This window comes from Amblyomma americanum, chromosome 2 (assembly GCF_052857255.1).
Source record: "Amblyomma americanum isolate KBUSLIRL-KWMA chromosome 2, ASM5285725v1, whole genome shotgun sequence".
Taxonomy (NCBI): domain Eukaryota; kingdom Metazoa; phylum Arthropoda; class Arachnida; order Ixodida; family Ixodidae; genus Amblyomma; species Amblyomma americanum.
This window is the reverse complement of record NC_135498.1, coordinates 175778886-175793104: the sequence shown is the minus strand read 5'-3', so window position 1 is coordinate 175793104 and position 14219 is coordinate 175778886. Positions and strand designations below refer to the sequence as shown.

Below are 14219 nucleotides of genomic sequence, written 5' to 3'. Positions count from 1 at the left end.
GCTATTAGATGTGGTACTTCTGTTTTTTGTGTTTGTTATCGCCCGCCTTCAAATGACGTTCGTCTGTTCTTGCCTTTTTTAGACTCTTTCTTAGAATTTGTCAGTGAAAGAAAATATACATTAATTTTAGGTGGTGATCTGAACATTGACATGTTACAGAATAGCGGGGTTAAATTAGAACTAGAATCATTATTAAGCTCTTACTCCTGTCAAAACTTTATAACGTCTCCTACACGAATAACTGCACAATCAACTACACTTTTAGATCTGTTTGTCACCAATATTGATCCTTCCCTTGTTAGAGCTGGCACTTTGATTTATGATATCAGCGACCGCTTGCCTATATTTATGTTTGTCAGTCAAGTCGTTAACACGCCTACACGAATGCGCTCAGAATTTTCATACAGGCGCATTACTCCTGATACGCTATCCGCTTTTAGAGACTGCTTAAGCAGTGAAAACTGGAACGATGTGTTCGCAGTGAGCGATCCTAACTTAGCGTATGAGTTATTTATGAGCAAGTTCTCTACGGTATACCTTGCGTGTTTTCCTATCAAGACGTTTAGAATTTGTAAGAGAAGTAGGAAGCCTTGGGTGGATAAAGAGTGCCTTAAGCTTATTAGAAAACGGGACCAGTTGTTTAAGGCATTTATAGAGAGTAAGTCCCTTGAAGCCCTCAAAGTGTTTAAGAAGTACAGGAATTTAATCAAAAACATCTTCGTAATGCAAAAAAGCAATATTACTCTAACCTGTTCGAAGCAACACAAGGACGCACAAACAACGTTTGGAAGGCACTAAACACTGTATTTGGTAATGATTCAGAAGCGGTAACCACAATCGTAAAAGATGGGATAGAACTTCAAGGCACTAAGTTAGCTGACGCATTTAATGACTTCTTTTTATCAATCGGTGGTGCAACTAGTAGAAACCCTGATTTAAGATATATGAAGGAGCGAAGTAATCCAACTATATTTCTAGACCCAGTCGCTAATAGTGAGCTTGTAGCGACATTTTTAACCCTAAGCAATAGTAGAGCTGCTGATGCGGACGATATTCAAGTGAAGCCTGTAAAATTTGCCATTGATGTATTAGCACCTTGTCTTACCCACATTTTCAATATGTGTTTGTCCACAGGATGCTTTCCTCAAAAAATGCAGCGAGCAAAAGTGACAGTTGTGTTTAAGAAGGGAAATAGAAATGACATGTCAAACTACCGCCCCATATCCGTTTTACCTGTATTCTCCAAAGGTTTAGAGAAAATAATTCTGAAACGCTGACCTCTTTCACTGAACGCTACAACTTAATAACATCTGCTCAGTTTGGCTTCCGCAGGAACAAATCTACGGAACTCGCACTGCTGGCCCAAAAGGAGTTCATTCTCGAAAACTTTGAATATAAAAATAGGGTACTTGGGCTGTTTCTGGACTTCTCCAGAGCCTTTGACCTCATTAATCATGAAATTCTCCTTCAAAAACTTGATCACTATGGCATAAGAGGCATTTCGCATCAATTAATTGCGTCTTACTTACAATACCGTACTCAGTTTGTCGTCATTGAAGGAAAACACTCCACATCAAAGTCAATCAAAACAGGTGTCCCACAGGGAAGCATCCTGGGACCATTTCTTTTCATTCTTTATATTAACGAGATAGTTCGCGTTGATGAAACGGCACATTATATAATCTATGCTGACGACACAAGTTTATTCTTTTCAGGCAAATCGTGTGTGGATCTAGGTATCCGAGCGAATAGAACGTTGTCCGAGATTAATGCCTGGGCTCAAATTAACTGCCTAAAGCTAAACATTAATAAAACGAAGGCTATTTTATTTCACCCCCGACAGACACATGTCCAGCGACCTTCTATTTTTTTAAATAACACTGAAATTGAAGTGGTAACGAACTTTAAATCACTGGGCGTGTATTTCTCAGAAAACATGACATGGGATGATCACGTAAACTATATCGTTGGTAAGCTATCTAGGACAGCTGGCGTTATGCGCCGTTACTGCTACAATTTTCCCATACCTGTTAACATGCTCATATATAACTCTTTATTTTCCTCTTTATTAAATTACGCGTTTTCTGTATGGGCAACAACAACAGCTGGAAACATTAGCAAACTTACCGTCTTGCAAAAAAGGGCTTTACGCCTCGCCTGTAACGTTCCATATCGCTTTCACACAGCAGGCCTATTCAAGAAGTACGACATAATACAAGTTCCATCGATGAACGATCACAGACTGTGCCGCTTATATAAACTCAGTTAAATAAAAAATAATGATGCCATTACTAGCCTAGCAAGGCTAGAGAAAAACATTTCTGCTTATAATGTGGGCCATCCTGAGATGTGGTATGTTCCAAAATGCAGAACCAATTATGGAAATCAAATGATAAAATTTAAATTGCCTACACTTCTGAATCACATGATAAAGGATGCTAACATTGACATATCAGATATATCACCAAAAGAACTGCGTTTATTGTTTGTATAATTGCTGTGACATGATTTTCTAGTTCTTCTTGCCTGTTTTATACTAACGTTTTCAACGATGTTGCCATATCCGACTGTGTTCTCTTGCTGCACGCTTCTGTCCTACCCCGGGTGTTGGGGGGTCAGGGCTTTTCAAGCTGTTCACACAGCTTTTCTCCTGTCCTCCTCGCAGCATCTTTTTGTTGTGGAATAAATTTCAAATTTGTTGTGGAAATTTCTCTAGTGAACAGCTGTCATATTGCCTATCTTGAGAGGGCACAGAAAGGGCAGTGTGTTATGTATGCAGCTGAATGTCTCAAGGAGGGTGGCTAAGAAAATGTGGCTGTGTATTTTATTCTTCACGTAATAAATTTCGCGCCCAGTGCAGTGGTTTATTCTTTTTTGTATTTTTTCGGTTTCTATATTATTTAACCAGTAAGTTTTCGAAATGTTTAGCAAAACCAAATCTGGCGTTTCCTACTTTGGGAAATATTTTCAATAAGCAGCTACAGTTTGATGTACTGCAATGCGGAGTGCATTAAGTAGTTCTTGGAGAGATTACTTTTTGTTTAAAACTCTCTTGATAGGTCACATTTCGAGGTAAGGGAAGAGCTAAATCGAAGAAATCGCAGGACGTCTAAAAACTTCATAGGCCCCAGATTCTGCTCTTAAGGCGTACAGTGGGGCAATAACGAACGCTCTCGAACCTCTAAATATATGCAGCACGTCGAAGCATCAATATCACCGATCAGTGCCCTGACAGCTTCACAGGCGTCTTAGGCGCAATAATGAGATTCTGGAAAGCAGACCGTGTTGCCTGGTAACTTTTAACGCGGCCTGTACCACTTGTATACATAGCACCTTAAATGAGTAATACTGGTGGACTGCAAGTTAGCACTAATAAGTGGATTTTGTTGTAGTCGACGAAATTCATGACACAAATCATTAGGATTTACGGAATGAAGAAATGCTGCAGTCTGGAATGCTGAAAACCGCTAAATTAATTGTGTTTGGGAATGTTCCATGCTTTCATATAGCGAGTTTAATATCGAGCTATCGGATTTGCTGAGCGAATCAAATAGTGCACATTTAGAATCACGGCAAACTGTTTAATTACGTTGTCAAGTATTCAAGCAATCTGCACGAAGAAAAGTGCTAGTTTTACTCAAATACTCTTTTCAAAGCAGGGCCGGGCAACACCGCATGCGGCCGCGATCGGGCTGCACAGGAAGGATAGTCCATGGCCACGAGTTACCCTCCTCATGTCACCTCGCGTACCAGTTGTTTCACCTAAAACATTTTACTTTTTTAGACAGGCTGTTTGAGTTAGAAGAGCGCTTTCTTTGGCACAGCATTGTAGGTGGTGTAGAGCATCAGAATAAAGCTAAGACTAACTAGACGGCGGTTTCACTAAGATTTAACAGTTGACTTTTAAATGTTACTGTTAGTCTCCTTATAGCTTCCGCGATGGCTCAGTGGTTATGGCGCTCGGCTGCTGTCCCGAAATACACGGGTTTGATCCCGGCCGCGGAGGTCGAATTTCGATGGAGGCGAAATTTCTGAGGCCCTTGTACTGTGTGTTGTCAGTTCACAATAAAGAACCCCTGGTGGTCAAAATTTCCGGAGCTCTCCACTACGGCGGCCCTCATAGCCCGAGTCGCTTTGGGACGCTAAACCCCCACCAATCCAGTCAAAGTGTTAGTCTCCTTATGCCTTCAGAGGTGTGTAGCCCTCCATAGGTAAAGTCCATATCTGTTTGTACTTGCGAAAACAGAGTCAAATGCTTGGGAGAATCCCCCAAGTGGAGTAGATTTGTAATAAGGGAGTAATTACTCATTGTCACCCACCCAAGCGCAGATATACGGCGACAACGGAAAGCTAAACAGCTTATTATCTATTTCTAAACAGCTTTTGCAGAAACTTCGTAGTTAAAGAAAAATTCGTGCTGGTCCGGGGTCTCTGAGTGTTTCTTAATTTCTGAGAGAGCTGTCAAGCTTTTCTTTGTAGCCGTATGGCTGCGTTTGGGTGGATTCCAGTGAGTATTTACTACCCTTATTAGAAAACAGAGTTACCCTCGGCGCTATGGCCCGCCAAAGTTTGCCTCTTCGCGCCAAAATGCATGCGCTTTCAAGAAACGTCCAGGCAAAGCAATTCCTCCAGTGCATGTAACTCGTGCGCTATAATAACGTCTGAGCGTCTCCTTCGTCTTCGCAAATATTAACCACATCTGTAAAAATCCTTCGCGATTACCGAAGAACACAACATTCTCAGCATACATTTAATCCTGCAGCCGCTACTTTACGATCATTACGCCTTGCTTGCACGAGCGATCATATCGCACACTATTTTGTTGCAGCCTTCTTTCCATATTCTTTACATAGATAAATTACATAATGCAGATATCACTATCATTAGTATACCGCAGTGCCACCAAGTCTACATTCTCGCTCGAGTAAACTTCTCTGAAATGATTGTTGGCAACCCTGGTACAAAGTGAGAAAAACAAGAGTCTTGTCTTTGGATTACGCTGCGTGTCTTCCCGCATCTAAACGTGCAAGCCTCAGCCCGATAACGAAGCAAATGTGCTGCTAGATTTCTTATCGCTAGTCCAAACGCGGCACCCATATGCGAGCTGCTCATCGTTAACGTATTTGTGATGAAGCCAGTTATATTGTTACAGCTGTTACATTGGTGAAAAAGAAGCACCTTTTCACAGTGGTGTTTTGCTTTTCCTCTCAGGAATGCTGGATCATTGCAGTGTATCCTTGAGAGCGTGCATCGCATACAGGCGTATTTATTGCGTCCGGAAAAGCAAAGGACTAAGAGGGTGCTGCGTTCGAAATGCACGGCTCCAAGGCCGCCAGCGCTCACCACTGGCTTCTTGTCTGCCTCCAGGACCGTTGAGCGGGACATCAGTGTTGGTGTTCCGTGGGGGCTTTCCTGTCCTTCGGGTACTGCCTGCGCGACACGAGGATCGTCACAGGTTTTAATACCACTGAGATCGAACTCAGCGTTAAATAACGTACTGGTATTCGTGCATTCATCGTTAGCCAGCATGGTTTTCAATGTGAACGGGGAAATGTAAAATAATAAGACTACTACTTAAGGAAAGAAATAATATTCGGAACTCTTAGACAGATGGCGTCATAAAAGCAGTAAGATTTAAGAATAAATGAAGTGAATAGAATAAAAACGTTGACGTGCCATACCGTGCATGTTAAATAGCAATTTAATGTGACTGATACTTTATCTTTCAGTTATCCCCGTGTGTGTAATCTTAATGCAAGGATTCTTTACCTCAAGTCTATCTTGGTATGCGTCATAGCAGCGTGTGATTCAACTGTGATTAATTCCACTTGTGATTAAAAAATATAGTGCAGCCCTCTTGCCTGCTTTCAGTTTTTTAGCATTGTATCGCGGATTGCTATGATGAGTGTAATTCAGATTAGGAATCACTGCAATAAAAGAGCATTTATTCTGAAGCTCATAACCTGACAGATGCTTGCCTCGCCACAACAACGCACATTCCAATCATTTTTTCGCAACACAATCCCATTGGAACTGTACTCTGGAAAACTAGAAATACGGAAGATACGGTTAGCCACTTGTAATCATTTAGTTGCTGCGTTTTCCAGTGTTTGTGTAGCAGGTGCATGGGGAAGACCGTTTATTACTGCCAACTCCAATGTGTTAAAACGAAACTGAGCTTGAAACTCAAAACAGTCGAACGAAGACTTTGAGGGTACTAGGTGTACCTATTGGATTGCAGAACTTCCCAGACAGCAAGTGCATACTTTCGTCCGGTGTTTTGGCAATAGAGTCTTAAAAAACCACGAAAGCCATCAGAAACAAAGCTATCCTGAGTGACATTTTAGTTTAGTTTCAAATTATTTATAGCTGCAAATAGACTCTACAACAGCTTCCCGTTTGGGAGCGTGTAATCCACAATTGATTATGTGTGTCATATTATTGTTAGTTACAAATTTGTTTCCCGCTGCAAAGGAGTTAAATGCTTGCTGCTCACATGGGTATTGTTTTGACATGCTACGCGTATTGCATAGCAAGTGGTCACCTTGCAATGAAAGGATAAACATAAAATCTCGTCTGGCCATGAGATTCGACATATGAATAGACCACGCTTCGTAAAGGGTATTTGAGCTTCTAGGCGCAAAGGCCATCCTGCACTCAGCACGCACAAAATTTCCAGCGGCAGTAAGAATGTTTGCGAAATATCAAACGCCATATCGCTTTGAAAGGCGCGTGCTTCAGGGCCGAAGTAGAAAGGGAATTTCTAGTCAAAATATGAGCAGCAGAGTGCTAAAGATAGTTTTGGCAAGAAATTAAGATCCCCAGGTGGTCGAAATTATTCCGGAGCCCTCCACTACGGCACCTATTCTTCCTTTCTTTCACTCCCTACTTTATCCCTTCCCTTACGGCGCGGTTCAGGTGTCCAAAGATATATGAGACAGATACTGCGCCATTTCCTTTCCCCAAAAACCAAATATTATTATTATTATTAAGAAATTAAGGCAATGGCGCAGTTCGCGCCTATCAGTCTAGCTTGGCCACATTTCTTAGGTCCCTGTTAGTTGTGCCCTCTCTGTCATGGACAGAGCCCCCGTCATCCCTGCCGGCGATGAAGATACTTCCGTTTTGTTTGGCCTGCGTTCATAAAAGTTGGAAGTCAGCGATGTGTCCCCTCGGCTCCTTTTCGTTGTCTTTTTCCCGCCGTTGAAGCTGCCGTAATATAATGTGCACATAAGCTGATCTTTTGCTACCTTAATTTATACCAAACAGAGTTTATATTTATTTGCTTAAACTCTAGGAAGGGTACTTCTGCACAAACCTTCGAGAGAGAAAACTACGCTTTTTTTCGCATCCTGTGTATATAACAATTATTTTTCTGTCCGCGGATAGATGTATTCAAGTAATAAAAATCTTCCTCGTAATGTAAAGTTTCGGTGTGAAGAAAGGCGTCGGAATTTAACAAAACGCAACGTTAACCAAAGGGCAAGCTAAGAGCATATGTGTGTCTCTAACTCAATCCTCGTGACTACGCATGAGATTGTGGCTATCAGTCCAAACTCCGTCCCGGTGTGACGTAGTTTTTTCGCACGTTTTTTCATCTGCGAATGGCTTAGGATAACAGACGAAACAAGTACCGTGGTACCTTGGCATTAGACTCACGCAATCCAAGATATGCCATAAGCAACATCTCCGCATGCCAGGAAGTTTTGTGGTTGAGTTGGAAATTTGGATGATAGTGTGGCATTTCAATAAGAATTCCGCCATTAGATACTTTGGTAATACATCCGCGTTTAAACTTTCAATTTAAAAAGTTCGAAATACCTTGAGCGGCCTAAATATGTGATAAATACATATATTTTTGACAGCTAGGGAGAGAATACTTCTGTCATCTTCTGTCTGCCTGGTCGTGTTTGCTTTAGAGAAAACAGCTTTCGTGTACTACTGATTGTTTGGTTGGAAAAAGCACTTAATACGCAATGCCGTTTTATAGACAGGAGTGCACTGTATTACAAGAACCTTTATACCTGAAACATCACGTAATACCCTACATCTGGGCGCTTTTGACGTGAACTCTAAAAAATTAGGCCATTCTCACTGCGGGCGCCTTCGGCAGCTGGCCTCCGTAGACGGCAAGCCCGGTCTCCGTAGCAGGTGCAGTAGTCTGTTCAGCTTGGGCCTCAGGAGCGGCAGCGGTCAGTTCCTGCAAGGAACACACATTTAAAAGCCGCATTGCAATCACCTTCACACGCATGCCAGCGTCATCAATTAGCGATTCAAAATTTTCCCTGCGCCTTTATTACATACTCACGCACAGCGAATGGACGTCGACAGTCACTCCATTAGAGCGGCTGTCCTTTGCAATTGGCTAATATGAATTCAAAAGTGAGGACAATAAGACGTGTCACGGCTGGCGGGAGGGGCGGGGGGGGGGGTATGGATGATCACCGTTGCTACCCAAACCATGTGTTATCTTAAAGGTTTTTGCTAGACGATATTTTGAAACTACAACGCTATGAGCAATATTGTGGCTATGCATGCTCTGGGCTATGCTGGCATTTCCTCCGTTTCAAACACGACCTTGCCTACATCGCCTACCCGGTGACGCATCGTCTATAAAAGGCGCTCCTTTAGACTGCGTCCCCAAGTGCGACGCTTCCTTCTGTCAGCTGAAGAACCTCTCGACGTGAGATCCTATCCTCGGGCACTCCAATCCTTCCGTGCCAACCTAAGTTGGCCGGCTGCAATTGGGGTTGGCACTGGTGTTGTTGTGGTGCAAAGGTGCGGCGAGCATGAGCATGTTATTGCATACGCAAGCCGTTCCCTAAGCAATCCAAAGCGGAACTGATGGTGACTTAATACGAATGCCTTGAAGTGATCTACGTCCTGCTCTTTCATGCCCACTTGTACGGACGTCCATTCACCATCGTCACCGACCATCGCTCACGCTGCTCGTTGGTCAACCTTCGAGATGCCTGCGGTCATCTCGCCCTCTGGACAAGAGCGGTCTGCGACACGGCGACGCAGACTGTATTTTGTGGCCTCCACTTGCCACCACTGCGTCTGAAGCCGATAAATTGGGCAATTACATTTCAGTTCCCGTGCCGGAATTTCCGAATGGTTGAACTACAAAAGGGTCTCGGTCTCAAACTCTTCTTAACCACCTCGCACGACCATGGGGCTACTGGACATATTTGTGTACGCAACGGTCTCGTGTTGGAAAAGAGCTGGGGGTACGATTTCTTATCATAGTTCGACAAAACCTTTTCCCATCTGTTTTATGCGTACTGCAGGATGACCGCCCCTCTGGTCATATCGGTTTGGCTCAAATACTCCGCCGTGCACAAGAACGGTTTTACTGGCCGAAAATGCGCTTCATGACTGAACAGCGCGTGGCCAGTTGCAGGCAGTGTCAGCACCACAAACGCCCTCAACCGTCCCAGCTAGACTGCTGCAGTCTGTGACGAATCCCTGCGCTCCATTCGAGCAAGTCGGCATAGGTCTGCTGGGTCTGTTTTCGAAGACTTCCGTTGGGAAACTCTGGATCGTCGCCTGTGCCGGCAATCTTTCTCATTACTACGTAACGGCCACCCCCCAAAGGCCACCGCGTACCAAGCGTCGCTGTTCCTACTCCGCACAATCATCCTACGCAATGGACCAATGCTAGCTTTAGTAAGGGACCAAGGCCGTCAGTTCACTGCTCATGTGCTGCAGCGACTCCTGCGTCTGTGCACAACTTTCCGCCCCTCCACGGTTTATTACCCACAAAAGTACGGCTTGACTGAGAGCATAAACAAAACTCTAACCAACATGCTTTAGATGTAAGTGACCTCACATCACAATAACTCGGACTCTGGACTGCCTTTTATTAGCTACGCTTTCAAGACTGTCATCCAAGAAAAGTTCTGGTGTAGCCCTTTCTTTGTCCTCTACAGACAGCCAGCATATTGTACCGTGGAGACCACTGTGCCTCTCTCCGCCAATTACGACCCCTGTATCGCAGAAACCCTTTGCTCAGGCAGGAAGCTCGGCGTATCCAGCCTGTGGCCAGCTTCGCATACACGCTCAAAAGGATGCTACGAGGAGCGCTGTCAGCACGTCATCTACACTCCGGGCGATGTAGTCTGGCTTTGACGACCGCACAGGCGGCTCAGCCTCCGCCAAAAACTGTATGTACACTGAGACAGGCCTCACGTCGTTATTAACGCGATGGCATTAGGCCCCTGCTCTGCAAAAAATCTCGCTTCGACGTTGTGAGCGAGCAAGAAAATGGCTCATTTGGCACCTAGGTGGCGTGATCTTGTGACGTCATCCTGTCCACCGCGTCCGCCGCAGTGGACACCGCGTAGGGAGAAAACTGCCCAGGGCAGTTATTAATTGTCGCGAGAGGTATGCATTGCGCTCGGGGAGAGCTACCGGGGTTGAGACATGAAAGCGGTTGAGACATGAAATTTTAAGGCTATTATAAGCTTGTAACGGGCTTCCTCTGTATGTAAGGTCACCCACGGCGAAGTTTTGGAAGCAACAAGCGCCTAAAATATATTTTGATCCAGCTCCAAAGAGTCCCTAAATGCTCTTTCTCAAAATCGAGACGCATCGATAGCGCTATATTTGGTGACGTAGGATTGTGGAACGATATCAGTGAATGGTAGGGACATCACAGCACACTAACGTGACGTGCTATGAACGGCGGCGCGCGACATCGGCTAGTCGCTCCGTCGGCGACTGAGCGGAAGGTGTGCTGATCGGGAAATGTGCTGTTGTTTACACTCTAGCCGGCATCAGCATCGTCGGCGCTGAGCGAAAACTTCACTTCGATGAGGCGATGACTATAGTTGCTCGTCTGCGCATTCTCCGTACTACGAATAAGCGAAACGGGCGACTACATTTCACACGTCACCCTTTGACTCACCAGCGGTACGAATAGGCCTGAGTCCGCGGGGTTCGTATGTGCGATGTCGACGACTATGGAGACCATGTTCACAATTTTTAGCGAATACAAATGGTCACCGAGCATTGTTTTGACAACAGTGACCTGAAATCGAAGATTACTAACATCTTAGGACTCAAATACATTGAGCGGGAACCGCCGCTGCTAGCCGATATGACCCACTCTTCCGACAGCTGCAGTGCCCGGTAGCAATCGTTGGCGTCGCGTGCGGACAACAATTTAAGCCATTTTAAATATTGGAAATGGACGCGGGACGTACTTTTAGATAAAGCAATTTAAAAGCAAGTATTGGACACATCGGAAAAAGCAGTTAAAAGGAGCGAGAAGCGCCGGACATACGCGGCGTCAGCAACGTGGCTATGAAGCGTTCCCAAGGCTGGCGCTCTCTTTCGTCAGCGATTCTTGCTGAGTTACCGCACTGCGTAAACAAGTAAACGTACAACCGGCGCAAAAAAGAAGAGATTATTCATCCTAAGTATAACGTATCTTTACATTTAATGCCCAACGAACGCGCAATTGATGCAATACAAACAAAAGTAGCGCTGAGGTGCAGTTGTCATGGGCGTATTGGTGGGGGATTTCCGTACTTCGCGCGGTAAATGCTAAATCTTTGTACAATCATCTTGAAGCACTCATTCGGCGAATACACGGAATCTTTGCTATACAAGCAGCAGAAGAAAGCGAGCAACAGATATCGTAATCAGCAGCCACTGGACCCTGAGCAGAAACGCGGCTGTGTGGGCGGAGCGAAGTGAAGAAAGCGACTGTTATTGGTCGGAACGAACAGTTAGAAATGGTGCAGTTATGTAAAGAGGAGATCGACCGACTGACGCGCTGTAGTCTACGGGCCAACGACACAGACGTACGCCGATCATCGGCGGCAGCGTAGCGTGGTAAAGCCAAATACAACGAAGAAACCGCGTTGGTAAACGCGGTATGCCGACATAGAAAGGCCCAAGCGAGCCGCTTGGTTTCAGAACTCGATGTCGCCCCTCGCCCATTTGACTTTGCTCAGCATATCGCTGTACCAGCTGGCATTTCGAAAGGCGCTGCTATGCACAGCATGTGTACGAGAGCAGATAGCAGTCTGTGCGTCACTACTTTTGGGACCCACGTGACCAGCGTTGCTGCTCTTCGTTGGGATTGACGTCGTAACACACCCGGCGCTCAGAAACCGAAACCGCTCAGCATAAATAATGCCAGAGTAAATTATTTATAGCACATATATGAATCGCGGAGCACGTATCACGCGTCTTACGGCAAAACGCAATGTTTGAAACATACAACACGCCAACCAAATATTGAGTGTCTCCACCCCTTAAAGGCAGAGCTTAAGTGCCTCTCAAGCTTTGCTGTAGAAGCACTACTTCACAGCGTCAAGCCCAAGATTAATGTGGTCTTCAGGCCACAATATTATTCTGGCCTGACCTTGAAGGTCCAGAAATAAAATAAATATTGCCACGGTTGTGTTTCCAACCGGACGTGGCGCAAACTTATCAGCTTCGCTGGACATTGCACGAGAGCACTATGCTATCGCGGCAGCTGGTCACGCCTCGTGTTAAACTGCAGCACGCTCTTGCGCTGTGCATTGCACATCGTCGTCTTCATCAACGTCCATATGCGGTGCACATAGTTCAGATCAGCGTAACCTTGGATAGTGATTAACGTGTGTCTAATATTGTCGCTAGACGTTTCGATGACACAGCAAAGCAAAACCATGAGGTAACCAGGCTAAACACATGCGTTCGCGCGTCTGCTTAGTTTAACTAGGTACCACTTATTTACTTGCCTCTCTGAGGTGACCTACTATATTGCAAGTTTCACCGCAACGAGCCGCCGTTCAACAAAACCCTAAGTTTCTCATGTGGCATGGTTGAAGCCCTGGCGCTCTTGAGATGCTTCATATCTCGGCCCATGGGCTTCGGCTATGGAAGAGGAAAGCTTAATGGCCTCAAAAACTTTTAAGCCCTATTTCCTTACTAAAGGCAGAGAGGATCTAGGCTCTCTCGCGCTGGGCTATCAACCGGGTCGAAGCTGGTCAACGCAGAATAGTAAGTTACGAAGAAATTTAGATGAGGAAACAGAGTTCTGCTCGAGCCTGAAGCACGTACAGGACGCGACACGCAAGTGGACTTCAAGCCTAATAAAATGTCTCGAATCGTAAATAAAAACCGATTACATTGTTTGGGATTGTATGGCTCCAATCAGAGTTTTTTTCAAAGCGATATCATCATAAGCCTCATCATGAAAACAATCATACCTAGATCATCGCCATCAATATGTACAAATAGAGAACTGCCGTTCAGATTTGAAACAAATCAACAGAGGTGTTCCTCAAGGCAGTATTCTTGGCCCGTTCCTTTTTATAGTCTATATAAATGACTTAGTTCATATCTACAGAGATGCAAAATATATTTTATACGCTGATGACGCTAGTATATTTTTTTCATCACCTGAACCTAGTAGCCTTCAGAATAAAGCCAACTCTGCTCTAAGATCCCTTCATAAATGGTCCGCAGCAAACAGTCTACAAATTAATACAAAAAAGACAAAAGCCGTAATTTTCAGACCGAAATCGAAGCAAATAAACAGCAATCTAATCACCCTTCTTTACGAGAACGAAAAAATCGAAATAGATAGTAGTGTTAAAATACTTGGAGTTATCTTCACACAAAATATGCTTTGGGATGCGCACATTGAATCTGTGCCAGGGAAGCTATCGCGTATTGTTGGTATGACGGCGCGACAGAGAGCTATATTACCTTTCAATATAAAGCTTCTTATTTACAATACTCTCTTTTTTTCTTCTTTGTATTATTGTGTATTGGTATGGGGTACCACGACACGTACAAATCTTGAAAGAATACATATACTTCAAAAAAAATTGTTCGAGCACTTTTTAATGTACCGTATCATTCCCATACTTCACAGCTATTTTCGAAAGCAAACATAATACACGCGTTTAATCTTTATAACTATAAGTTAAGTCTGGCTTTCAAACGGGAGGTGAAAGAAAATCTCAAATTTTTTCATGAATTATCAGATCTCGATAAAAACACACATTCCTACACCACCCGTTACACAGAACCGTGGAAAGTGGTCACTGCGCGGGTAAATGATTCCAGGCAAAAAGTGTCATACACACTGCCAACCCTTTTAAATTCATTTCACAAATCAGGTATAGATTTGCATACGATTTCTGTACGAACCCTACGCCAACATTTCATTAACAATCCTTGCTTACAATAACAACTAAAAGTGTTATCTTGCC

The 14219-nt window shown here is 44.3% G+C and overlaps 1 protein-coding gene across 1 annotated transcript in view; it reads right to left on the bottom strand.

Moving 5' to 3' along the window:
- The window catches only part of LOC144120252 (uncharacterized), a 29684-nt gene extending 18709 nt beyond the window's left edge, over positions 1–10975 (bottom strand). Inside the window, exons 1-3 of the mRNA XM_077652651.1 lie at positions 10910–10975; positions 8096–8200; positions 5344–5430 (exon numbers count right to left, since the gene is read on the bottom strand). Coding sequence (XP_077508777.1) covers positions 5344–5430; positions 8096–8200; positions 10910–10975 — 258 coding nt within the window. The remainder of the gene's footprint in view (positions 1–5343; positions 5431–8095; positions 8201–10909) is intronic.
- Positions 10976–14219: the final 3244 nt, after the last annotated feature.